Source organism: Ranitomeya variabilis, chromosome 4 (genome assembly GCF_051348905.1).
Source record: "Ranitomeya variabilis isolate aRanVar5 chromosome 4, aRanVar5.hap1, whole genome shotgun sequence".
Classification (NCBI taxonomy): Eukaryota; Metazoa; Chordata; class Amphibia; order Anura; family Dendrobatidae; genus Ranitomeya; species Ranitomeya variabilis.
Genome location: NC_135235.1, coordinates 628630717 through 628658323, shown reverse-complemented (window position 1 = coordinate 628658323; position 27607 = coordinate 628630717). Strand labels below are relative to the sequence as shown.

Below are 27607 nucleotides of genomic sequence, written 5' to 3'. Positions count from 1 at the left end.
AAAAGAATAAGAGAACATTTTAATTCGGTGAAAACAGGCAAAGGGGTTCCAAGGTTTATTAACCATGTAAGAAATCAACACGATGGTAATATACAATCTTTACGTTTTGCGGGGTTGGAACAGGTTTCCTTACCAAAACAAGGTGGAGACTTGCAGCGCTTGCTACTCCAGAGAGAAGGGAGATGGATTATGCGCGCAGGCGCTGTAGGTCCCCTAGGTCTAAATGAAAGGATCGACATGGCCGTTTTCCTCTGAAAAGTGATTGTAAAATTCATTGCAATGTTCTGTTTCAGATTTAAATCATTGGTTGCGTTGTTTTTAAATTGGTTTTAAATATGTCTTTGTTATTAATGTTTTCACATTTAAGATATAGGTGATTGGTGCACCTTGCTCACAGGAGGAGTAGCAGGAGGGGCAGTGCCTTTCAGCTAGCACTGATATGGACCCACCCTACTTCCTTTCAGTGTTTGGACCCGTTGAAGTGCTGAGGCACGAAACGATCGTTGTCCGCATTTTTTCTACACTCTCCCTGGCTGTTATTGTAATGTTGTTCGAATAAAGTTGTGACTTTTTACATACACGGGTAAGTGCACTTTTTTATCTTTTCATGGACTGTTTCCTATTGTCATGTAGCCCATACCAGCCTAGTGAGGTCTGCAATTTTGTCCTTGGTGTCCTTAGACTGCTCTTGGCCATGGACGAGAAGTTGGAATGTGATTGTGTGAGTGTGTCGACAAGTGTCTTTTTTACAGGTAACTAGTTCAAACAGGTGCAATTAATACAGGTAATGAGTGCAGAGTAGGAGGGCTTCTTAAAGAAAAACTAAGGCTAGTTTCACATTTGCGGTTAAGTCCGCAGCGTATCATCCGCAAACGCATGCAAACGTCTGTTAACGCAGCGTTTTTTATCTGCCCCAGCTTACACATGATGGTAACAAAACGCAGCGTTTGCATGCGATTTACATGTGTTTGCGCTTTGTATGCGCATGCGTTTGATATTTCCAGGAGGGTGTGTCTTTAATGGGCATGTCTAAATCAGTTTCTGAACATGTGCAGTCCGAAGTACGCAAGCGCATCAAACGCATGCATACGCAAAGACATGTGTACGCATGCGTTCCCATAGACAGTAATGCGTTTTTTGCCGCATTTCTTGCACTAACAACCGCATACGTTTCTAGGCGGCAAATTGACGGCTCTAAAATTACTACATGTTGTGTTTACTGCGCCAAATCGCAGACGTCATCAAATGCGGCAAAACGCAACCGATCGCACACGTGTCCCTAATGTTAAATATAGGAAAACACAACGCATGCAGATAATTGCGGAAGAAACGCTGCGGACACAACCGCAAATGTGAAACCGGCCTAACAGATTTGTGAGAGCCAGAATTCTTGCTAGTTGGTAGGTGATCGAATACTTATTTCATGCAATAAAATGCTATTTCATTGTTCAAAAATCATACATTGTGATTTTCTGGCTTTTATTTTTAGATTCTGTCACAGTTGAAGTGTACCTACGATAAAAATTACAGCCCTCTCCATTCTATGTAGTTGGGAAAACTTACAAAATCAGCAGTGTATCAAATACTTATTTTCCCCACTGTATATATAATACATAACACAGCAGGATGAACCTGATAACTGACATGGGTAAAATCTTAGTGGTTAACTCACAAAGTCCCATTTACACTGTTCAGATTGCTGACTGTAAATAACAATGAAAAATATTCAGTCTGGCCCCGGCCTCACTCGCCATGAGTGCTTAAAGGGAACCTGTCACCCCCCCCCCCCCCCCCCCGCGTTTTTAACTAAAAGAGCCACCTTGTGCAGCAGTAATGCTGCATTCTGACAAGGTGGCTTTTTTAGTTCTGGGTGCTGTAACTGCCGAAATAATCAGTTTCTTTAGGGTTTTGCCTTAGTATTATAGCAGTTGTCTAGTTCTATGTACTGTAACGTAGTCTCTTTACTGCCTAAAGCCAGAGGTCACTGTCTCCTACACAAAATGGAGGAGGCTCTACCTGTCGTGTAACTCAGATATAATAGAGGAGGCTTTATCTCTGTCAGTGACCTCAGATATAATGGAGGAGGCTCTGTCTGTCAGTGACCTCAGATATAATGGAGGAGGCTCTATCTCTGTCAGTGACCTCAGATATAATGGAGGAGGCTCTATGTCTGTCAGTGACCTCAGATATAATGGAGGAGGCTCTATCTCTGTCAGTGACCTCAGATATAATGGAGGAGGCTCTATCTCTGTCAGTGACCTCAGATATAATGGAGGAGGCTCTATCTCTGTCAGTGACCTCAGATATAATGGAGGAGGATCTATCTGTCAGTGACCTCAGATATAATGGAGGAGGCTCTATCTCTGTCAGTGACCTGAGATATAATGGAGGAGGCTCTATCTCTGTCAGTGACCTCAGATATAATGGAGGAGGCTCTATCTCTGTCAGTGACCTGAGATATAATGGAGGAGGCTCTGTCTCTGTCAGTGACCTCAGATATAATGGAGGAGGCTCTATCTCTGTCAGTGACCTCAGATATAATGGAGGAGGCTCTATCTCTGTCAGTGACCTGAGATATAATGGAGGAGGATCTATCTGTCAGTGACCTCAGATATAATGGAGGAGGCTCTATCTCTGTCAGTGACCTCAGATATAATGGAGGAGGCTCTATCTCTGTCTGTGACCACAGGTATAATGGAGGAGGCTCTATCTCTGTCAGTGACCTCAGATATAATGGAGGAGGCTCTATCTCTGTCTGTGACCTCAGATATAATGGAGGAGGCTCTATCTCTGTCAGTGACCTCAGATATAATGGAGGAGGCTCTATCTCTGTCAGTGACCTCAGATATAATGGAGGAGGCTCTATCTCTGTCTGTGACCACAGGTATAATGGAGGAGGCTCTATCTCTGTCAGTGACCTCAGATATAATGGAGGAGGCTCTATCTCTGTCTGTGACCTCAGATATAATGGAGGAGGCTCTATCTCTGTCAGTGACCTCAGATATAATGGAGGAGGCTCTATCTCTGTCAGTGACCTCAGATATAATGGAGGAGGCTCTATCTCTGTCAGTGACCTCAGATAAACATATGGCTCCACTCCGTACACCTTGTACACACACGGCTCTGCTACATCCACCCTGTTAACCCCTCCTGACCCCACGCATAAACTTCCCCTCATCGAGCACCATGACAACCAGCACAGCAGAGTCCTGCATACATTGAGGCCCCTGATCATGTGACCGCTGACTCCTCCCCTCCTGTGACCTCATCCCAGGTCCTGTGCGCACAGAACAGCCATATATGTGGTGTGCGGCTCTGCAGGTGGAGGTAGGTGCTGGAGATTCCCCATTACTGGGCGCAGGGGACAGTAACCCTCTCAGTGCCAGAGAACATACTGCAGTTTATATTTATTACTAGAAATATGCCCAATGCTATCGTATCAGGAGTGTGGGGACTTTAAAGGGAATCTGTCACCCCCAAAATCGAAGATGAGCTAAGCCCACCGGCATCAGGGGCTTATCTACTGTATTCTGGAATGCTGTAGATAAGCCCCGGATGTATCCTGAAAGATGAGAAAAAGAGGTTAGATTATACTCACCCAAGGGCGTTCCGGCTGCGGTCCGTCCGGTCCGATGGGCGTCGTGGTCCGGAGCCACCCACCTTCTTACGATGACGTCCTCTTCTTGTGTTCACGCTGCGGCTCTGGCGTACTTTGTCTGCCCTCATCAGGGCAGACAAAGTACGCCTGCACCGCAGCAGCAGCGTGACTACAAGAAGAGGACGTCATCGTAAGAAGGTGGGTGGCTCCGGACCACGACGCCCATCGGACCGGACGGACCGCAGCCGGAACGCCCTTGGGTGAGTATAATCTAACCTCTTTTTCTCATCTTTCAGGATACATCCGGGGCTTATCTACAGCATTCCAGAATGCTGTAGATAAGCCCCTGATGCCTGTGGGCTTAGCTCATCTTCGATTTTTGGGGGTGACAGGTTCCCTTTAACATCTGTGTATGCTTAGTGGTGCTGACAAGAGCAGCGGACATGTCTCACACTGTTTATGCTTTCCAACATACCGTATTTTTCAGATTATAAGACGCTGAAATCTCATCTCTTGAGATCTTGGTCCCGAGATCACCATCTGTGCATGCGCCCCCCCGGCGGCGGCCATATTCCCGGAGACCACCGCACATGGAACCGTGGAAGTGCCGGGGCTCTGGTCTGTTGCAAAATGTCGGCAGAGCCCCGGGCAGCGCCAGACACCCACGTAGCTCCGCTGGGCACCGGAGACACCCTGCCACAACCGCCGGACACCCTGTATGTCTCTTGCGCAGGCGCAAGTGACACTGCCGCGGTGCCTTATGGGATTCGGGGACAGCAGACGGAAGTCCCAACTGGCGATTTTTATATAGGATGGGCGCCCTTGTTGGGTACATATAACTTGTTATGCTAGGAATCATTGTGCTGGGAAGTGATTACAGAAGCTGCTACTTGTGTAATGAGCAGTGACTGTATCTGCTGCCTGCATCGGCAGATGACTAGAAGCAGTTTGAGCAGGGAGAATGTAACATCCTGTTCTCCCTGCATCCGCTGCTTCCTCATTCAGCTGACCATGATTAAACCAATGTTTACGTGCAAATTACTGTCATATCTGGAGAATTTTGAGGTGACAGGTTCCCATAAATGCTGCTTTTGGGCTCTGAAAACTGTATTTCTTACGTTCTGGCTTCGACGTCTGCTTGTGGCTTTCATAGAAGATCATTATTGACACTATAAACCACATTTCTAAAGATTTACGCTCCCTAGGGAGACTAAAAGTAGTATCTACCTCACTGCATGACGACCTCCATAATTGTACAGCTCCTCCAATGATGATGTTCTCTTTTGATATGTTGGACATAGAACTGAGAAAGTTGAAACACAAGTTTCTTGTCATCATACTTACCCTCATTTAAATTATTTCAATTTTCTTCAGCATGATTCATATTTATTTTTATTTTTTGTACGTTGTGATGTTACATCGTCCTCTTCTTCCCATTCAGGTCTCTACAATATCTGATCCTCTCAGTGGAGATCTTCTATATAAGAGAATTCTCCTGAGTGACCCTACAAGGATGGATAGGGACAGTGACAAGATGGTGGAGAGGATATTACACCTCACCCTAGAGATCCTCTTCCGGCTTACTGGAGAGGTGAGAGATTCTGATGGTGTCACATTACATCATTCTTATCTATGGGAATAACAGAGGGACAGATCTGGAGAGGTGAGGACTCTGGGAATGTCTGTAGTGAGGTTTATTAATGTGTCTCTCCATAACCAGGATTACACAGTAGTGAAGAAGACCTCTAGTGGGCGCTGTCAGGCCCTTGTGTCTGAGGGATGGGGAAGACCCCTGAGCCTAATCATGAGGCCTCCACCTCACCCCCTGATACATGAGGACATCGATGACCAGAAGATCCTAGAACTCTCCTACAAGATGATTGAGCTGCTGACTGGAGAGGTGACACTGCTGGGAATGCTGGGACATTATACAGTAACGCTATGGAGGGATCGGGGGATGACGGTATCATTGTATGTGTCAGGTTCCTATAAGGTGTCAGGATGTCACCGTCTATTTATCCATGGAAGAGTGGGAATATTTAGAAGGACACAAAGATCTGTACAAGGACGTCATGATGGAGGTTCCCCGGCATCTCACATCACCAGGTAATAGACAGGACTAAATACACACGGCCTATAATTATCTGTACGTAAAGAATAAATTCAGTCCCTGTATATGTTTCCTCCAGATCTATCTAGTGCGAGGACAACACCAGAGAGATGTCCCCGTCCTCTTCTTCCACAGGACTGTAAACAGGAAGATCCCAATGTCCCTCAGGATCATCAGGTAGATGGAGAGAAGGTGTCATGAGATCTCCCATATGATGTGTAGAAGGCTGTGAAGGTCTTGTGTTCAGTCTTGTTTTCTACACCAGTATTATACACTGAACGGCAATATATTACAGATATACAGCCCTTTCCGAGTATATAATTTAGGCCCCAATTCATTAAGACTAGGCTAGAGTATGATTTTCAAAATCCACAAAAATAGAGAATAAATAATTGGAGGGAGAAGCACCCAATAGGGTAAAGCTTTCCAAACTACGATCAAAATCATGTTTAAAATTGGCTGCGCTGCTGGAGAAGAAGTCTCCTGCTGTGATATTCCCTCAAGGTTTTTATATTAACCACTACGAGTTTCAATGCAGAACCAACATCTTTCTCAAGTGTAAAAAAAACCCCAGAATACTGGATAAAACAGGACATCCAGTATGTTGTATCCAGTATGTGTTATCTGTTGTTTTTTTTTTTTTTACATGAGAAAGATGCCTCTTATCTGCTGCTTATCATCCTGCAATATTTACTTTAATGGTACAATCTCTGGTTGCTGTAATCTGCTACTTATCATCCTGCAACATTTAAGGTACCTTCACACTAAACGACTTTGCAACGATAACGATAGCGATCTGTGACGTTGCAGCGTCCTGGATAGCGATATCGTTGTGTTTGACACGCAGCAGCGATCTGGATCCTGCTGTGATATCACTGGTCGTTGCTGAAAGTCCAGAACTTTATTTGGTCGTCAGACCGGCGTGTATCGTCGTGTTTGACAGCAAAAGCAACGATACCAGCGATGTTTTACAATGGTAACCAGGGTAAATATCGGGTTACTAAGCGCAGGGCCGCGCTTAGTAACCTGATATTTACCCTGGTTACCATTGTAAATGTAAAAAAAAACCAGTACATACTCACCCTCTGATGTCCGTCAGGTCCCTGGCCGTCTGCTTCCCGCACTGACTGTGAGCGCTGGCCGGCCGTCGCTCACAGTCAGTGCGGGAAGCAGACGGCCAGGGACCTGACGGACATCAGAAGGTGAATATGTACTGTTTTTTTTTTTTACATTTACAATGGTAACCAGGGTAAACATCGGGTTACTAAGCGCGGCCCTGCGCTTAGTAACCCGACGTTTACCCTGGTTACCCGGGGACTTCGGCATCGTCGGTCGCTGGAGAGCTGTCTGTGTGACAGCTCTCCAGCGACCACACAGCGACGCTGCAGCGATCGGCATCGTTGTCGATATTGCTGCAGCGTCGCTTAATTTGACGGTACCTTTACTTTAATGGTACAATCTCTGGTTGCTGACATCTGCTGCTTATCATCCTGCAACATTTAGGCCACGTTCACACGCTGCGGGTTCCTCTGCGGGTTAATCCCGCAGCGGAATTGAAAATCTGCAGGGCAAAACCGCTGCGGTTATCCCTGCAGATTTATCGCGGTTTGTTCCGCGGTTTCCGCTGCGGGATTACTGCTGTACTATTGATGCTGCATATGCAGTAATATGCAGCATCAATAGTAATGTAAAAAATAATAAAAATTGGCTATACTCACCCTCTGACGTCGCGATCTCCCCGGCGCTGCAAGCGGCTGTGCCGACAAGGACCTTCGTGACGTCACGGTCATGTGACCGCGGCGCGGCGTCATCACGGTCATGTGACCGCGACGTCACCACAGGTCCTGTTCGGCACAGCAACTGAGACCGGATGCCGCGGGCAGCGCAGAGAGGTGAGTATAGCATGATTTTTTATTTTAATTCTTTTTTTTTACACCCAAATATGGTTCCCAGGGCCTGGAGGAGAGTCTCCTCTCCTCCACCCCGGGTACCACCCGCACATTATCCGCTTAACTTCCCGCAACGTGGGCACAGCCCCATGCGGGAAGTTAGCGGTTCAATGCATTTCTATGGGTGCAGAATCGCTGCGATTCTGCACCAAGAAGTGACATGGTCCTTCTTTTTTTCTGCAGAAAATCCGCGCGGATTTTCCACAGAAAAAAAGGATCGTCGGCACAGCGGGTTTTGTTTTCCATTAGGTTACATTGTACTGTAACCTACATGGAAAAAGGATGCGGACCCGCAGCTGCAAAACAGCTGCGGGTCCGCAGCAAAACCCGCAGCGTGTGAACATAGCCTTACTTTAATGGTAAATAACAGTGCTTGCTGAATGTTTGTTAAATTCATTTGTTGCATTGTATTCAGTACTTACTGCTGTACATCCATGCTGGGCTCAGAGGAGATACTATTGGATGCAAGGTGTTACAGCATATGGTTGTAGCCAAGCCCAGTGCCTTTGATTATGTAACATGCCCTGGTGTGTTGGCCAATTGCTAATTTATCCCAAATCAGCTCCCACAATCCCTCTCACCTGATCCTCTACTTAGTCCTATAAATTTAGTAGCATTCTAGGGGGTCACGCGTGCGGGTCAGGCATGCGTCCCCCGGCAGCTAAAGTATTATGAAGTGCAGTTATTTCAACGGCAGTTAGTCATGGCAGGAGTCAGGACCCCACTCTATGTATCTGTCTCTTTTGGGTATGTCTGCTGAGTAAGCAGTTCTTATTACTTAGATCTAGCTTTTGTATTAACCCATCTTACTCCTTCACCATGTTTACATATGTCCTTCTAGTGTATGCTCCACTAATCCTCTCTCTCCTTTGCTATCCACAAACCCCAGCACCCTCTAACCAAATAATCATCTCCCCTTCCCTCTTACCTACCCACCTGTCTTCCTCTGCTGACCTGCTCCTCAACCTCAAATCTGTCCTAATAAAACACAAAACAAGCCGGACACTCTCCTTCTCCCACCTGCTCTCCCTTTCTCTGCTTATCCTCAATGCTGGACCCCCACAGCTCATACCTCCCATTATTACCCCCTCCTACCGCTCCCTATGTAATATGAACTACCGTAATCTTTCCAACATAAAACCCGTACCCCTGACGCCCACCCCCCTGCTCCCTCTCTCTGGAGCACTCTGGAATGCCCGCTCAATCTGCAATAAGCTTCATGTGATTCATGACCTTTTTCTCTCTCGCAATCCTGCCTTCCTCAGCCTCACAGAAACATGGCTAACACCCTCTGACACCGCCTCCCATGCTGCACTGTGTTACGGCAGCCTCCACTTCACCCACTCCCCTCGCCCTGGCAACAAACATGGTGGAGGAATGGGTCTTCTCCTTTCTTCAAACTGCACCTTTAACCCAATCCCACCTCTACCCTCCCTTATCCTCCCCTCTTTTGAAGTCCACTCTGTCCGCATCTACTCTCCCTCCAACCTCCAAGTGACCATGATATACCGACCTCCGGGCCTGACCACTGCCTTTATTGACCAATTCTCCACCTGGCTTCTTCACTTTCTCTCTGCTGACACTCCCACCATCATCATGGGTGACTTCAACATCTCCACTGATACCCTTCAGTTAACAGCCTCCAAACTTCTGTCCCTTACTTTATCTTTTAGACTTGCTCAGTGGTCCTCTACAGCCACCCACACAGACAGACATACGCTAGACCTGGTCTTCACCCGTCTCTGCTCTCTATCTAACTTCATCACCTCCCCTCTCCCTCTATCTGACCACCATTTGCTCACTTTCTCATCCCTGTCCTCCTCACCGGTCACCCATGTCCAGCAACATGCGCACCCCCGAAGAAACCTTGCACACCTAGACACCCACACACTCTCTGACTCTATCCTACCACTGGCATCCATATCCTCACTCCACGACACAGACAGTGCTATTGCTTTCTACAATGCCACTCTCACATCAGCTATTGACACAGTTGCCCCTCTCGTTCATGGCAGAGTGTGACTTATCAATAGACAACGCTGGCACAATAACATCACTAAAAAGCTCTGGCAAGTGTCCAGGTTTGCAGAGCGGTGTTGGAAGAAAACACATTCGCAAGACGACTTCACTGCATTCAAACAGGCAACACTCGCATTCAAATCTCCTCTCACCTCTGCTGAACAGGCCTACTTCACAACTCTCATATCTTCCCTATCCTACAACCCCAAACAGTTATTCAAAACCTTTAACTCCCTCCTCTGCCCCCCACTGCCCCCTCCAACCTCCCTCATCTCTGCTGAGGACTTTGCCACACACTTTAAAAATAAGATCGCCCAAACAAGGCAAGTCTTCATTGTTCAACCACCACAACCCCTTTGTATACCAGACCAATGCCCAAACCCCATAACCTCCCTATCCAACATCACTGAAGGGGGGCTTAACTGTCTCCTCTCCAAATCGCACCTCACCACCTGTTCACTCGACCCCATCCCACCTCCTCCCCAACCTCACCACCACTCTTATGCCATCCCTAACCCTCCTCTTCAACCTAGCACTAACTTCTGGCACCTTCCCTTCTGCTTTCAAACATGCCACAATCACACCTATCCTTAAAAAGCCAACCCTCGACCCAAGCGCTATGTCCAGCTATCGCCCAATATCGCTGCTCCCATTCGCTTCCAAACTCCTGGAGCAGCACGTCCATGCTGAACTTTCCTCCCACCTCTCATCTAACTTACTCTTCGACAATCTACAGTCTGGTTTCCCCCCATCACTCAAATGAGACAGCCCTGACCAAAATCACTAACGACCTACTTACAGCCAAAGCTAACGGACAATACTCTGTACTCCTCCTTCTAGACCTGTCCTCTGCCTTCGACACAGTTGACCACTGCCTCCTACTACAGGCCCTCTCCTCCTTTGGCATCAAAGACCTCACCCTATCCTGGATTTCCTCATACCTTTCCAACCGCACATTCAGCGTCTCCCACTCCCACACTACCTCCTCATCCCACCCTCTCTGTTGGAGTCCCCCAAGGCTCTGTTCTAGGACTCTTCTCAATCTATACACTTGGCCTGGGACAACTCAAAGTCTCATGGATTCCAGTAGCACCTTTATGCTGATGACACTCAGATCTACATTTCTGGCCCAGACGTCACCTCCCTACTATCCAGAATCCCGGAGTGTCTATCAGCCATATCCTCCTTCTTCTTCTCTTGCTTCCTCAAACTCAGTGTGGACAAATCTGAACTCATCATCTTTCCTTCATCTCAAAGATCTTCCTTACCTGGCCTATCTATCACTATTAACGACATCACGCTTTCCCACGTACCGGAAGCCCGCTGCCTTGGAGTAACCCTTGACTCTGCCCTGTCCTTCAAACCGCACATCCAAGCTTTTTCCACCTACTTTCGCCTCCAGCTCCAAAATATCTCCAGAATCCTTCTTTTCCTCAACTGTCAATCTACTAAAATGCTTGAGCATGCCCTCATCATCTCCCACCTTGACTACTGCAACATCCCTTTCTGTGGCCTCCCTGCTAACACCCTTGCACCTCTCCAGTCCATCCTTAACTCTGCTGCCCGACTAATTCATCTCTCTCCTCGCTATTCCTCCTCTTCCCCCCCCTCTGCAAATCTCTTCACTGGCTCCTATTCCCTCAGCGTATACAGTTCAAATTACTTATACTAACCTACAAAGCCATCCATAACCTGTCTCCTCCATATATCTCTGAACTAATCTCCCGATATCTTCCCTCACGTAATCTCCGGTCCTCCCAAGACCTCCTTCTCTCCTCCACACTTATTCGCTCCTCACCCAACCGCCTCCAAGACTTCTCCCGAATATCCCCCATCTTCTGGAATTCTTGGCCCCAACACGTCCGACTATCAACCGCATTCAGATCCTTCAGATGGAACCTGAAAACCCACCTCTTTAGGAGAGCCTAAAGCTTGCACTGACCCCGCTACCTCCTGACCACTACCAAAGCTACCGCCTCACCAACACCAGAGCTCCTGCAACCCTCAACCTATTGTCTCCTTCCCCACCATCCTATAGAATGTAAGCCCGCAAGGGCAGGGTCCTCTCCCCTCTTTACCGGTCTGTTATTGTTAGTTTGTTTACTGTAAGTGATATTTGTATTTTGATGTAACCCCTGCTCATGTACAGCACCATGGAATCAATGGTGCTATATAAATAAATAATAATAATAATAATAATAATAATAATAAAGAACTTTGAGGAACTATCACAGTCGGAGACTTCTTTTGCAGCAGAGCAGACAATTTTAAACTTGATTTTTGTCCTAATTTGAAAAAATCTATGAACGTGCATTTTTAAGCTGCCATGTGCGACCACAAGAATTGTACTCCAGTGAGTTTGCAGTTAATTTCTGTTATTTTTTATGTCACTTCTTGGATTTATATAGAAGACCTGCAGGTATTTGATAACTACTGCCATCACATCATTTTGGACATCTTGATAATTTATGATCATTTATGTTCAAAAAAACCTCTGTTCTGTTCAAAAACATTTCTTGTGACTTCTCCATCTGTCTGTAACTTTTACAATCTGTGTTTCAGAGTAAGGATCTGAACCACATTAATACTACAGTGAAATGTGTGAAGTGTGATGAGCTGTGTAAGGAGGAGTTTCCAATAGATAACTATCCAGGTGAGTGATAATCTATTAAAGTCAGATATTCACTGGCTGCATCAATTATAGCCAGAAGTAATAGTACAGAAATAAGTGAGCACCAAAACATTATTTGAAAGGGGGCCGTGAGGAAACGGCAAGTTAAATATGCTTTATTATTAAAAAAAAAGTCTTTATTGTTCTCCAAAGTTTGCAAGATCATTCCTTTTGAATTATAGATATTCCAATCTGCAAGATAAAATAGTTTCCCATTGGTTCTCTTATAAACCATAATTTCTTTGACCTCAGCGTTATGACCAGAAGAGGACTGTGAAGAGGGACTTTTAGAGAAACTGTTGATAATCAGTGGCTTTGAGTGGTTGTCCAGGACTTGAACTTTGATGGCCAATTCTTATCTCTGATCAGTGGGGGTGCGACATCCAGCAACCCCGCCAATCAGATGTTCCCAGTATTGGGTGTGAAACCCACACTGATCAGACATTGATGACATATTCTAAGAATAGGCCATCAAAGTCTTGGACAACCAATTTATGAAGAGAAAAAAATAAGGAGTTTGCAAAGAAGTTAAATATGTAGCGTGTAGCACAGCAGATTAGCCTGTTTGATATGTTTTGCATTAAGCCAACCTTTCTCTTAAGGCTGAAACTGGTTGACCCATTCATCTTAACTTGAACTGAGCATGATAAATTGAAAAGAAATATAAATTGACCTGCAATAATTTCAAAGAATTCTTAAAAGAACTTTGATGACAATGGTGTGCACATCAATCAGAGGCAAAATGCAATGGTATTGGTGATGAAAGATGCATTTAAATCTGGGGCTGCACAGCTAAATGTTATGCGTGACAAACATTTGTGCAACATACCCGCGATTTGTTGTTACATTGACTTTTTTTTTGAGCCGACATTTGGTTGTAAACAGCCTAAAATTCAATAGCTTTGAAGTGCTTCCGACAGTTCCATCACAATGTCACATGCAACCTCACAAATGTCATGTTGATCAACAATTGTCATTGTGTAGCCACAGGCAGCAGTAAGAAGATCCGTTATAAAAAGTGTGCCATTCTTTAGAATCTGTACACTATCACCAAAAAGGCTGTATAATTAGATCAAATAGAGAATCAAGTACAGGAAATGGAAGGTACAAGTTGTGGAATTTTGGTAAGAACTGTCACACACACGTCAAAAGAATATGACATCACATCCCAGAATCATTGCTCTGGGAATCTGTAGCCCCATGTTTAAACTCTGAGCAATAGTCTCAGAACGGTTTTATTCTGCTCACTCTGCTTTTGTCATCAAAGATTTTTTCAGATAACATCTAGGTAGATACAGGAGGCATTGAAGATCCTCTTGCAATAAAGAAATAGCAAATGTAGTATATTGTTGGTGAGGAGCAGAAGTTGTAAAGTGGAACTTGAACTAACATTTACAACTTCAATCCAAAACCACACATTTCTTTCTAACTCCATAAGAATGATCAGATAAATGTACCATGCTTTCATGAGCATTAGAAGGGTTGTCTCAAGTTGTCCATTAAGCAGCTCATAGCTCTGCAGTCGCCTTATTCCTTGGTTGCTTGAGTAAGTGTTCTGGTCAGGCACTCTGTCCCCTTTACACATTATTATTATTATTATAGCGCCATTTATTCCATGGCGCTCTACATGTGAGGAGGGGTATACATAATAAAAACAGGAGGTTGCAGTAGTCGAGGCGGGAGATGATGAGGGCATGGACTAGGGTTTTCGCAGATTCTTGGTTTAGGAATGCACGAATCCGTGAAATATTTTTGAGTTGAAGGCGGCAGGAAGTGGAAAGGGCTTGGATATGTGGTTTGATGGAGAGATCAGTGTCAAGGGTTACCCCGAGGCAACGAGCTTGTGGGACTGGGGAGAGTGCGCAGCCGTTTACTGCAATGGATAGGTTCGTTGGGGGGGTCGCGTGAGATGGGGGAAAGATGATGAATTCTGTTTTGTCCATGTTAAGTTTTAGAGATCTAGTGGAGAAGGATGAAATAGCGGACATACATTGAGGGATTCTGGTTAGTAGGGTGGTGATATCTGGTCCAGAGATGTAAATCTGCGTGTCATCAGCATAGGGGTGATACTTAAAGCCGTGAGATTCTGTGAGCTGTCCCAGCCAAAAGGTGTAAATGGAGAAGAGCAGGGGCCCTAGGACTGAACCTTGCAGGACTCCGACAGACAGGGGGCGAGGTGAGGAGGTGGTGTGTGAGTGGGAGACGCTGAATGTTCGGTCAGTTAGGTATGACGAGATCCAGGATAGGGACAAGTCTGTGATAAAAAAAAAAGAAAAGAATGTCCGGCTTCACCGAGTCCATAAAAAAGAGTTTTCTTTATTCACAAACTTTAAACATGGAGGATACAGACTTCAGCACGAACCATATGGGTAAGAATCTTTTCACATTCTCCCATCTCCCCCACTCATAAACTTGGTCCAGAGAATAGTCATTAAAATCTCATTCCAATTTGAGTTTTTTCATGTCCATTATTTTCATCTCTGCTTTGCAGATTTTTTCTTCACTTTGAGCAAAGAAGTTTTTTAGATGTTTCTTAGACATTTTACTGTTGATTTCTTTTTTTGCAACTTCAATATTATTTTGTAGTTCAGATAAAGCAATTTCCTTGTTTAAAGTTTGTGAATAAAGAAAACTCTTTTTTTACGGACTCGGTGAAGCTGGACATTCTTTTCTTTTTTGGACTTTATACACCTGGACACAGCGGGTCCGTGCTCCCGAGGTTTGGTTTCTGCATCACGTGTGAGCTGGTTTGTATTCCTTCTTTTCAAGTCTGTGATGCCAAGGGATGAGAGGGCCTGTAATAATAGGGAATGGTCCACTGTGTCAAAGACAGAGGACAGGTCCAGGAGGACGAGGACAGAGTAGTGTTGCTTGCTCTTGTCGGTTAATAGGTCATTGGTGACCTTAGTTAGGGCAGTTTCAGTGGAGTGGTGTGACCGGAAGCCAGATTGTAAGCGGTCGAAGAGGGAGCAGGAAGAGAGATAGGAGGACAGTTCAAGATGGACGGGTTGTTCCAGTAGTTTTGAGGCATAGGGGAGAAGTGATATAGGGCGATAGCTAGATACAGAGGATGGGTCAAGAGAGGGCTTTTTGAGGATAGGTGTGATTGAGGCATGCTTAAAGCTTGAAGAGAAAACACCAGTTGTTAGTGATAGGTTGAAGAGATGGGTTAGGGTCGGGATGAAGACTGTGGCGAGGTTTGGGATCAAGTGGGAAGGGATCGGGTCAAGTGCACAGGTGGTGAGATGCAATCTTGTGAGTAGAGTGGAGAGTCGATCTTCTGTAATGGTGGAGAAGTTGGTTTTGGAGGTGGAGAGCTGGGCAGTTGGGAGGAAGGGCTTTGGTGGTTGTCGACCAAAACTGTCTCTGATGTTATCAATCTTCTGCTTGAAAAATGAGGCAAAGTCTTCAGCTGAGATGAGTGGGGAGGGAGGAGGTGCTGGAGGACGGAGGAGAGAATTGAAGGTGTTGAATAACTTTAGGGTTGTAAGACAGTGAGGATATGAGAGATGTGAAGTATGTTTGTTTAGCTGTGGCGAGTGTGGCCTTGAAAGTAGTGAGGGACTGTTTAAATGTGATGAAGTGCTCGTTGGAGTGGGATCTTTTCCATCTTCGCTCAGCAGCCCTGGAAGCTCGCCTCAGTTCTTTGGTCAGGGTGGTGTGCCAGGGCTGTCTGTTAATTTTGCGAGCTTTGATATGTGTGAGAGGGGCAACAGATTCCAAAGTTACAGCTATTGTGGTGTTATATAGAGCGGCAGCATCGTCCACATTGTGTAGGGAACTTATTTCTGTAAGGGAGAGTGAGTGTAGATCAAGGTGTTTAAGATTTCTGCGAGTGTGTGTAAGTTTGTGGGTTGGGGGTTGTAGTCAAGGAGTCGAGAGGGAAGGGAATGTGAGTAGGTTGTGGTCAGAAAGAGGAAGAGTTGAGATAGAGAGGTTAGATAGGGAACAGAAGCGGGTGAAGATGAGGTCCAGTGTGTGGCCATCTTTGTGGGTGGCTGTAAAAGACCATTGAGTGAGGCCGAAGGAGGAAGTGAGAGATAGTAGCTTAGTGGCAGCTGAGAGGGAAGTGTCAATGGGGATGTTGAAGTCACCCAAGATGATAGTTGGGATGTCAGTGGAGAGGAAATGAAGTAGCCAGGTGGTGAAGTGGTCAAAGAAGGTGGTGGCTGGCCCTGGGGGGGTGGTAAATGACAGCCAGTTGGAGGGGGAGTAGATGAGCAAAGAGCGCACCTCAAAGGAAGAGAGGGTAACAGAGGGTGGTTATTGGATTGGGGTGAAGGAGCAGTTATCTGACAGGAGAAAACCAACTCCTCCACCATGCTTGTTGCTGGGGCAGGGTGTGTGAGAAAGGTGGAATCCACCATACGAAAGTGCAACAGGAGAGGCTGTGTCAAAAGGGGTGAGCCAGGTTTTGGTGATGGCGAGGAAGGAAAGTTTGGTAGTAACAAAAAGATTGTGGATGTAGGAAAGCTTGTTGCAGACAGAGCGAGCGTTCCACAGAGCTCCTGTTAGTGGGACTAGGGAGTCGGCTGGGCGAATGGGTGTAAGGTTAGAGAGGCTACGGAAATTTGTGATAGAGCGTGGATGGGAGGTAGAACTGATTGTGTGGATGTGGTGAGGAGGACAAGGTTTTGGAGAGATATCACCAGCAGTGAGAAGGAGCAGAGCAGGTGTGAGCAGGAGAGGGCATGAGGTGGCTGTCTGTGTTTGGAGAAAGAGTATTGTATGTTGAGGAACTGTTCAGAGGAGTAGGTGAGATTGATGGGGAGGATTGAAGAAGAGATGAACAATTTCTTACTAGGTGTAGGGATTAGGGGGGTTATTAGAAAGTGAAGGATTATAGGGGTGAGAGTGAAAACAAACAGAAACATTGTTTACAGTGACTGTCCAGTTCCCGTCTGGTTTTAATTCTGATCTTCACACTTGTATGATGCACTTATAAGATACACACTGCAGACTAAAGTCTTGGCAGACTTGAGCTATGCAATATATGTGCTACAATGTGCATTCAGGTGTGAAGCAGAGAGGAGTGGTCTCTGTTCATCTTGGTAAGAAAATTAAGAGTGGACCAGATGTGTTGTGAATTCCGCTCTTGGGCTCCCTCCGGTGGTTGTAAGTAGCACTTTTGTGAGTTCTGCTCTTGGGCTCCCTCCGGTGGTTTTGAGTGGTATGGCTGCTTCTTGGATTTAGCATCAGCAGCTGCTTCCACTGATCGTCTTTCTGGCTCGGCTATTTTAGTCTGGCCTTATCCCTCAATCAATGCCAGTTGTCAATTGTTCCTGCTTGGAGTCACGGCTCTTTTGGATTTCTCTGACACCCTGACCTGTTCAGCAAAGATAAGTCCTGGCTTGTCTTTTTGCAGTCCTCTTGTTGTGGACTTTATTGTTCAGCACATTCTATGTTTTGCTCATTTGTCCAGCTTATCAGTATGGATCTAGTCAGCTAAGCTGGAAGCTCTTGGCAGCAGACTTTGCCCTCCACACCTTTAGTCAGGTGTGGAGATTTTTGCATTTCTCTGCGGTGGACTTTTTCTAGTTTTTATTACGGACCGCACAGTGTTCTGTCCTGCACTATCTATCTAGCTAGTAGTGGCCTCCTTTGCTAAATCTTGTTTCATTCTATGTATGTCATTTCCTTCTCCACTCACAGTCATTATTTATGGGGGGCTGTCTATCCTTTGGGGATTTTCTCTGAGGCAAGATAGCTTTCCTGTTTCTACCTTTAGGGGTAGCTAGTTCTCCGGCTGTGACGAGGTGTCCAGGGAGTGACAGGAACATCCCACGGCTACTGCTAGTGTTGTGTTAAGATCAGGAACTGCGGTCTGTATAGTTACCACCTGCTCAGAGCTAGTCGCATGTCGCTCCTAAATCACCAGTCCATAACAGTACAACTGGCCAAAAATGAGTTGAATGTATCTCAAAAGAAGGAAAAGAAAAAGAGTTCTGAGCCATTTTTTTTTTCTTTAGTCTGTTTTGTCTTTTTCCTTCCTCTTAATCTCTGGGTGGTTCAGGATTTGGGCGCGGGCATGGATGTTCAGGGTTTGTTTTCTCGTGTGGATCAGCTTGCTGCAAGAGTACAGAGTATCCAAGATTATGTTGTTCAGACTCCGGCTTTAGAGCCTAGAATTCCTACTCCAGATTTGTTTTATGGGGATAGATCCAAGTTTTTGAACTTTAAGAATAACTGCAAATTGTTTTTTGCTCTGAAACCCCGTTCCTCTGGTGATCCCATTCAGCAAGTTAAAATAGTTATTTCCCTGCTGCGTGGTGACCCTTAGGACTGGGCATTCTCCCTTGACTCAGGGGATCCAGCATTGCGCAATGTAGATGCATTTTTTCAATCGCTCGGATTATTGTATGACGAACCTAACTCTGTGGATCATGCGGAAAAAACCTTGTTGGCCCTGTGTCAGGGTCAGGAAGTGGCAGAATTATACTGCCAGAAATTTAGGAAATGGTCTGTGCTCACTAAATGGAATGAGGACGCTCTGGCAGCAATTTTCAGAAAGGGTCTTTCTGAAGCCCTTAAAGATGTTATGGTGGGGTTCCCCACGCCTGTTGGTTTGAGCGAATCTATGTCTCTAGCCATTCAGATTGATCGGCGCCTGCGCGAGCGCAGAGTGGTGCACCATGTGGCGGCGTCCTCTGGACAGACCCCTGAGCCTATGCAATGTGATAGGATTTTGACTAGAGCAGAACAGAGGGGATACAGACGTCAGAATGGGCTGTGTTTTTACTGTGGTGATTCTGCTCATGCTATTTCTGATTGCCCTAAACGTATTAAGAGGGTAGCTAGATCTGTTACCATCAGTACTGTACAGCCTAAATTTCTCCTGTCTGTGACCCTGATTTGCTCATTGTCATCCTTTTCTGTCATGGCATTTGTGGATTCAGGCGCTGCCCTGAACTTAATGGACTTAGAATTCGCCAAGCGCTGTGGTTTTTCTTTGCAGCCTTTGCAGAGCCCTATTCCTTTGAGGGGTATTGATGCTACACCGTTGGCCAAGAATAAACCTCAGTATTGGACTCAGCTGACTATGTGCATGGCTCCAGCACATCAGGAAGATTGCCGTTTTCTGGTGTTGCATAATTTACATGATGTTGTTGTACTGGGTTTTCCATGGTTACAAGTACACAATCCAGTGCTGGATTGGAAATCTATGTCTGTGACTAGTTGGGGTTGTCAAGGGGTACATAGTGACGTTCCTTTGATGTCAATTTCCTCTTCCCCCTCTTCTGATGTTCCTGAATTTTTGTCAGATTTCCAGGATGTATTCGATGAGCCCAGGTCCAGTTCCCTTCCTCCACATAGGGACTGTGATTGTGCTATTGACTTGATTCCTGGCTGTAAGTTCCCTAAGGGCCGACTTTTCAATCTATCTGTGCCAGAGCATGCCGCCATGCGGAGCTATGTCAAGGAGTCTTTGGAAAAGGGGCATATTCGTCCGTCTTCGTCACCATTGGGAGCGGGATTCTTTTTTGTTGCCAAGAAGGATGGCTCCTTAAGACCCTGTATTGATTATCGCCTTCTTAATAAGATCACGGTCAAATTCCAATACCCTTTACCTTTGCTTTCAGATTTGTTTGCTCGGATTAAGGGGGCTAGTTGGTTTACCAAGATTGACCTTCGAAGGGCATATAATCTTGTTCGTATTAAACAGGGTGACGAATGGAAAACTGCATTTAATACGCCCGATGGCCATTTTGAATACCTTGTGATGCCTTTCGGGCTTTCTAATGCTCCTTCTGTATTTCAGTCCTTCATGCATGATATTTTCCACAATTATCTTGATAAATTATTGATTGTGTATTTGGATGATATTTTGATTTTTTCCGATGATTGGGAGTCTCATGTGAAGCAGGTCAGGATGGTATTCCAGATCCTTCGTGATAATGCCCTATTTGTGAAGGGGTCTAAGTGCCTATTTGGAGTTCAGAAGGTTTCTTTTTTGGGGTTTATTTTTTCTCCTTCGTCTATAGAAATGGATCCTGTTAAGGTCCAAGCCATTCATGACTGGATTCAGCCCACATCTGTGAAGAGCCTTCAGAAATTTTTGGGCTTTGCTAATTTTTATCGCCGTTTCATTGCCAACTTCTCCAGTGTGGTTAAACCCCTGACCGATTTGACGAAGAAAGGCGCTGATGTGACGAATTGGTCCTCTGCGGCTGTTGAGGCCTTTCAGGAGCTTAAACGCCGATTTACTTCTGCCCCTGTGTTGCGTCAGCCGGATGTTTCTCTTCCTTTTCAGGTTGAGGTTGACGCTTCTGAGATTGGGGCAGGGGCCGTTTTGTCACAGAGGAATTCTGATGGTTCCTTGATGAAAACATGTGCCTTCTTTTCCCGAAAGTTTTCGCCTGCGGAACGCAATTATGATGTCGGCAATCGGGAGTTGTTGGCTATGAAGTGGGCATTTGAGGAGTGGCGACATTGACTTGAGGGAGCCAGGTACCGCGTTGTGGTCTTGACCGATCATAAGAATCTGATTTACCTCGAGTCGGCCAAGCGGCTGAACCCTAGACAGGCTCGATGGTCCCTGTTTTTCTCCCGTTTCGATTTTGTGGTCTCATATCTTCCGGGATCTAAGAATGTTAAAGCGGATGCCCTCTCTAGGAGTTTTTTGCCTGATTCTCCTGGAGTTCTTGAGCCGGTTGGCATTCTTAGGGAAGGGGTGGTTCTTTCTGCCATCTCCCCTGATTTACGGCGGGTGCTTCAGGAATTTCAGGCTGATAAACCTGACCGCTGTCCTATGGGCAAGCTGTTTGTTCCTGATAGATGGACAAGTAAGGTAATTTCTGAGGTCCATTGTTCGGTGTTGGCCGGTCATCCTGGGATTTTTGGTACCAGAGATTTGGTTGCTAGGTCCTTTTGGTGGCCTTCCTTGTCGCGGGATGTGCGTTCTTTTGTGCAGTCCTGTGGGACTTGTGCCCAGGCTAAGCCTTGCTGTTCCCGTGCTAGTGGGTTGCTTTTGCCTTTGCCTGTCCCTGAGAGGCCCTGGATGCATATTTCCATGGATTTTTTTCGGATCTTCCTGTGTCCCAGAGGTTGTCTGTTATCTGGGTGGTTTGTGACCGGTTCTCTAAAATGGTCCATTTGGTACCTTTGCCTAAATTGCCTTCCTCCTCTGATTTGGTTCCATTGTTTTTTCAGCATGTGGTTCGTTTGCATGGCATTCCGGAAAATATTGTGTCTGACAGAGGTTCCCAGTTTGTTTCCAGGTTTTGGCGGGCCTTTTGTGCTAGGATGGGCATTAATTTGTCTTTTTCTTCGGCGTTCCATCCTCAAGACAAATGGCCAAACTGAGCGAACTAATCAAACCTTGGAAACCTATTTGAGATGCTTTGTGTCTGCTGATCAGGATGATTGGGTGGCTTTCTTGCCGTTGGCCGAGTTTGCCCTTAATAATCGGGCCAGTTCGGCTACTTTGGTTTCGCCTTTTTTTTGTAATTTTGGTTTCCATCCTCGTTTTTCTTCAGGGCAGGTTGAGCCTTCTGATTGTCCTGGTGTAGATTCTGTGGTGGACAGGTTGCAGCAGATTTGGACTCATGTGGTAGACAATTTGTCGTTGTCTCAGGAAAAGGCTCAGCGTTTTGCTCACTGCTGTCGGTGTGTTGGTCCTCGGCTTCGGGTGGGGGATTTAGTCTGGTTATCTTCTCGTCATGTTCCTATGAAGGTTTCGTCCCCTAAGTTCAAGCCTCGGTTTATTGGTCCTTATAAGATTTCTGAGATTATCAATCCAGTGTCTTTTCGTTTGGCCCTTCCTGCCTCTTTTGCCATCCACAATGTTTTCCATAGATCTTTGTTGCGGAGATATGTGGTACCCGTTGTTCCCTCTGTTGATCCTCCTGCCCCGGTGTTGGTTGAGGGGGAGTTGGAATATGTGGTTGAGAAAATATTGGATTCTCGTTTTTCGAGGCGGAGGCTTCAGTATCTTGTCAAGTGGAAGGGTTATGGCCAGGAGGATAATTCTTGGGTGGTTGCCTCCGATGTTCATGCCGCCGATTTGGTTCGTGCTTTTCACTTGGCTCGTCCTGATCGGCCTGGGGGCTCTGGTGAGGGTTCGGTGACCCCTCCTCAAGGGGGGGTACTGTTGTGAATTCCGCTCTTGGGCTCCCTCCAGTGGTTGTAAGTAGCACTTTTGTGAGTTCTGCTCTTGGGCTCCCTCCGGTGGTTTTGAGTGGTATGGCTGCTTCTTGGATTTAGCATCAGCAGCTGCTTCCACTGATCGTCTTTCTGGCTCAGCTATTTTAGTCTGGCCTTATCCCTCAATCAATGCCAGTTGTCAATTGTTCCTGCTTGGAGTCACGGCTCTTTTGGATTTCTCTGACACTCTGACCTGTTCAGCAAAGATAAGTCCTGGCTTGTCCTTTTGCAGTCCTCTTGTTGTGGACTTTATTGTTCAGCACATTCTATGTTTTGCTCATTTGTCCAGCTTATCAGTATGGATCTATTCAGCTAAGCTGGAAGCTCTGGGCAGCAGATTTTGCCCTCCACACCTTTAGTCAGGTGTGGAGATTTTTGCATTTCTCTGCGGTGGACTTTTTCTAGTTTTTATTACGGACCGCACAGTGTTCTGTCCTGTACTATCTATCTAGCTAGTAGTGGCCTCCTTTGCTAAATCTTGTTTCATTCTATGTATGTCATTTCCTTCTCCACTCACAGTCATTATTTGTGGGGGGCTGTCTATCCTTTGGGGATTTTCTCTGAGGCAAGATAGCTTTCCTGTTTCTACCTTTAGGGGTAGCTAGTTCTCCGGCTGTGACGAGGTGTCCAGGGAGTGACAGGAACATCCCACGGCTACTGCTAGTGTTGTGTTAAGATCAGGAACTGCGGTCTGTATAGTTACCACCTGCTCAGAGCTAGTCGCATGTCGTTCCTAAATCACCAGTCCAGAACACAGATGCATGTAATCAAGCCAAAGTAAACAAGGTCATAAATAACACTGGGGTAAAGCTGGGGTTAGTTGAAAGACATACCATGGGAATACTAGGAGCGGAGGTAGGAGTCTGTGTGGAAAGTGGTGTGACATACCAGGTGGGGATTATGTGCAATTCATATAGACAGACAAAGCAGGAGAGCTAGGTGGATGATCATACCAGGTGGGGATTATATGCACTTCATATAGACAGACAAAGCAGAAGAGCTGGGTGGATGATCATACCAGGTGGGGATTATATGCACTTCATATAGACAGACAAAGCAGAAGAGCTGGGTGGATGATCATACCAGGTGGGGATTATATGCACTTCATATAGACAGACACTGAGTGGATGATCATACCTGTAGGAAGAATAGACATGCTGGTTAGAGTGCGATGGTGGCAGATAGCAGGGCACAGTCTGTATACATCCTTCTGGTTTTAATTCTGATCTTCACACTTGTATAATGCACTTATAGGATACACACTGCAGACACATTAAGGCAGTGATCCCCAACTCCAGTCCTCAAGAGCCACCAACATGGTCTTGTTTTCAGTATTTCCTTAGTATTGCACAGGTGATAATTGCATCACCTTGACAGGCAAGCATTCAATCACCTGTGCAATACTAAGGAAATCCTGAAAACATGGCCTGTTGGTGGCTCTTGATGACCGGAGTTGGGAAACACTGCATTAATGCTATGTTCAAATGTCCAGTAGTGATAAGTTAGAACAGATCGAGCAGTAATACATTGGCAAAAAAGTTGTGCAGACAAAACTTTAGTCCATTTTTAAATAACTGATCTCTGCTGGATCACTTTTTTTTTAACATTGATGTCTTACCGGATCAAGTAAGCAAAAAATGGATCCGTTATAAATAAAAGAAAAACGTATGGCTGATTAACAGACCCCATAGACTCCAATGTTAAAAATCAGATCCCGCTTAGATCAGTTATTTAAAAACAGACTAAAAAGTTGTGTTTGCACAACGTTTTTGCCAACGGATTGCTGCTGGATCTGTTCTAACTTATCACTACTGGACATGTGAACCTAGCCTAACAGTCTGTCAGTGGTTGTTCTTAGTTTACACTGTTATCACTATTTTCATATAGAGATAACAGGGACTGCTTTATATAAATTAATGGGTTGGAGAGAGTTGATTGGGATTTTAGGAATTAACTCCTTTCCTGGATTGTAACTACTGGCAAAATTGTCCAGGCTCTCCATGGAAATAAGCTGTACACAATATAAGAGAAAAGTTCTCGCAGCAGGATAATGAAAGGCAAGTCAATTGCAAACATGCTTATTTTCATGCTGTCCAACTGACTCAATTTAATAACATGAGAATACCTGTTTAAAGGATACTACCTGAGTTTTGAATTTGTTTGGTCTCTTCATGACGAAAGAATCCAATAACTTTATCCAGACTGTCCATCCTAATGGTCTGGGACAATTCCTTGTATACGATTATGCTTGCAAGCAATGTTAGGCAAGCCTCAGTCAGCCTTGTCCTGAGTAAACGAGACCATAAGACCGAGGACTCCCTTGTATTCACTCATTTTGTATGGAGTTTCCAAGTCAATCCAAGTATTAGTCATTGACAGGTCATTTACAGGTGAGGCGCAAATCGAGGTAAAAGATTAAGCCAGATTTATACACAGAAATCAGACAGGTGGATGTGCAAGCATGAGAATTAGTCAGGTGCAAGCCATGGTCAATATCTAGCTGTGTCACAAGGTCTACTGTTGCTTCAACCTTCCTATTCAGCTAAAAATGGAATACTTCACTTTGTATACACATTTTTATATAGAAAAGTTCTAAAATAGATAATGGTATTACTTTAATTTCAAGACATTAATATTAAAGAATGATAGAATAGTTTGTATTCTTTGCAGATAACTATACCAGGAGCTTGGACAGACATCTGATATTTTCAGATTTTAAAGCAGATGATCTTGGTATAGCACCAGATACGTATGAAGAGCATGCCATTAATCCAGATGTACTATCATCCCTTCACTGCAAAGATATGTTATCTGATCCTTTTCAACAGATTCTATTTTCTGATTCCTCACAGACTGTTAAGCAAAATAATAACAGATTACTTACTGAACATCAAAGAGCTCACAATGCGGAGAAAACATATCCATGTTCAGAATGTGGCAAATGTTGTTTTAGGAAATCAGATCTTGCTAAACATCATAGAATTCACACAGGAGAAAAAACATTTTCATGTTCTGAATGTGGGAAATTTTGTTCTCAGAAATCTGACCTTGTTACACATCAGAGGATTCACACAGGGGAGAAGCCATTTTCATGTTCTGAGTGTGAGAGGTGTTTTAACCACAAATCAATTCTTGTTGCACATCAGAGAACCCACACAGGGGAAAAACCATTTATATGTTCTGAATGTGGAAAGTGTTTTAACCAAAATTCAGATCTTATGAGACATCAGAGAATTCACACAGGGGAAAAGCCATTCTCTTGTTCAGAATGTGAAAAATGTTTTTCTCAGAAATCTGATCTTGTAAAACATCAGAGAAGTCACACAGGGGAAAAGCCATATTCATGTTTAGAATGTGGGAAATGTTGTTCTCGAAAATATGACCTTGTGAAACATCAGCGAATTCACACAGGAGAGAAGCCTTTTTCATGTTCAGAATGTGGGAAATGTTTTATCCAAAATTCAGAACTTGTTACACATAGGAGAATTCATACAGTAGCAAATTTATTTTCATGTTCAGAATGTGGGAAATCTTTTATGAAGAAATTACATCTAGTTAGACATCAGAGAATTCACACAGGGGAGAAGCCATATTCATGTCCTGAATGTGGAAAGTGTTTTATTCAAAATGCGTCACTAATTGCACACCAAAGAACTCACACAGGAAAAGGATTTTTATGTCCAGAATGTGGGAAATGTTTTACAGCTAAATCACACCTTACAAGACATCAGAGAAGTCACACGGGTGAGAAGCCATTTTTATGTACCATATGTGGAAACTGTTTTAGCCAAAGCGCATCTCTAATTCAACATCAAAGAGTTCACACAGGAAAAGTATTTTCATGTTCTTTATGTGGGAAATGTTTTACCCGCAAATCATGTTTTCTTAAACATCAGAAAAATCACACAGAGAAGTAGCCATTTTGTTTAAAATAAATTTTATTGACAAATTGTAAAGGAAAAAAGTCAATTTACAGTCACACAAGAAAAAAGAACATCAAATTATTTAGAGAATTAAATGATTAGGAAATGTATGCAATTACCAATAAACATCTGTTATTGAAAAGCAAAAACTCCCATTGTGTTTTGGACCTTCTTTGGACTTTAGAACTGTGACAATTCATTGTGGCATAGATTTCATTATGTATTGAAATACACTGCTCAAAAAAATAAAGGGAACACTAAAATCCCACATCTTAGATATCACTGAATGTAATATTCCAGTTGTAAATCTTTATTCATTACATAGTGGAATGTGTTGAGAACAATAAAACATAAAAATGATCAATGTAAATCACAACTAATATCCCACGGAGGTCTGGAGTTGGAATATGCTCAAAATCAAAGTAGAAAATGAAGTTACAGGCTGATCCAACTTCAGTGGAAATGCCTCAAGACAAGGAAATGATGCTCAGTAGTGTGTGTGGCCTCCACGTGCCCGTATGATCTCCCTACAATGCCTGGGTATGCTCCTGATGAGGCGGCGGATAGTCTCCTGACGGTTCTCCTCCTAGACCTGGACTAAAGCATCCGCCAACTCCTGGACAGTCTGGTGCAACGTGACGTTGGTGGATGGTGCGAGACATGATGTCCCAGATGTGTTCAATCGGATTCAGGTCTGGGGAACGGGCGGGCCATTCCATAGCTTCAATGCCCTCATCGTGCAGGACCTGCTGACACACTCCAGCCACATGAGGTCTGGCATTGTCCTGCATTAGGAAGAATCCAGGGCCAACCGCACCAGCATGTGGTCTGAGGATCTCATCTCGGTACCTAATGGAAGTTAGGCTACCTCTGGCGAGCATATGGAGGGCTGTGCGGCCCTCCAAAGAAATGCCACCCCACATCATTACTGACCCACTGCCAAACTGGTCATGCTGAAGGGTGTTGCAGGCAGCAGATCGCTCTTCACGGTGTCTCCATACTCTGTCACGTCTGTCACATGTGCTCAGTGTGTACCTACTTTCATCTGTGAAGAGCACAGGGCGCCAGTGGCGAATTTGCCAATCCTGGTGTTCTGTGGCAAATGCCAATTGTCCTGCACGGTGTTTGGCTGTGAGTACAACCCCCATCTGTGGATGTCAGGAACTCGGACCATTCACATGGAGTCGGTTTCTA

The 27607-nt window shown here is 45.0% G+C and overlaps 1 protein-coding gene across 4 annotated transcripts; it reads left to right on the top strand.

Moving 5' to 3' along the window:
* The first annotated feature begins 465 nt into the window (after positions 1-465).
* LOC143767251 (uncharacterized) lies at positions 466-26652 on the top strand. 4 transcript variants are annotated; one of them, XM_077255452.1, is made up of 8 exons: positions 3272-3327; positions 4086-4427; positions 5040-5189; positions 5319-5498; positions 5581-5704; positions 5788-5885; positions 12239-12329; positions 25161-26565. In XM_077255452.1, the coding sequence occupies exons 3-8, from the start codon at positions 5112-5114 to the stop codon at positions 26405-26407; spliced, it is 1818 nt and encodes a 605-aa protein (XP_077111567.1). In that variant the 5' UTR covers positions 3272-3327; positions 4086-4427; positions 5040-5111; the 3' UTR covers positions 26408-26565. The 4 variants fall into 4 exon arrangements, with proteins under 4 accessions (XP_077111568.1, XP_077111566.1, XP_077111567.1 ...); XM_077255453.1 differs by lacking the exons at positions 3272-3327; positions 4086-4427 and adding an exon at positions 466-583; XM_077255451.1 differs by lacking the exon at positions 4086-4427 and having other exon boundaries at positions 3270-3327; positions 25161-26652.
* Positions 26653-27607: the final 955 nt, after the last annotated feature.

Coding starts and splice junctions, on each gene's coding strand:
- LOC143767251 (XM_077255449.1), top strand. CDS start 4,974: ATGATTCATATTTATTTTTATTTTTTGTACGTTGTGATGTTACATCGT. Junction 5,190..5,318: donor TCTTCCGGCTTACTGGAGAG/GTGAGAGATTCT, acceptor CTCCATAACCAG/GATTACACAGTAGTGAAGAA. Junction 5,499..5,580: donor TTGAGCTGCTGACTGGAGAG/GTGACACTGCTG, acceptor TGTATGTGTCAG/GTTCCTATAAGGTGTCAGGA.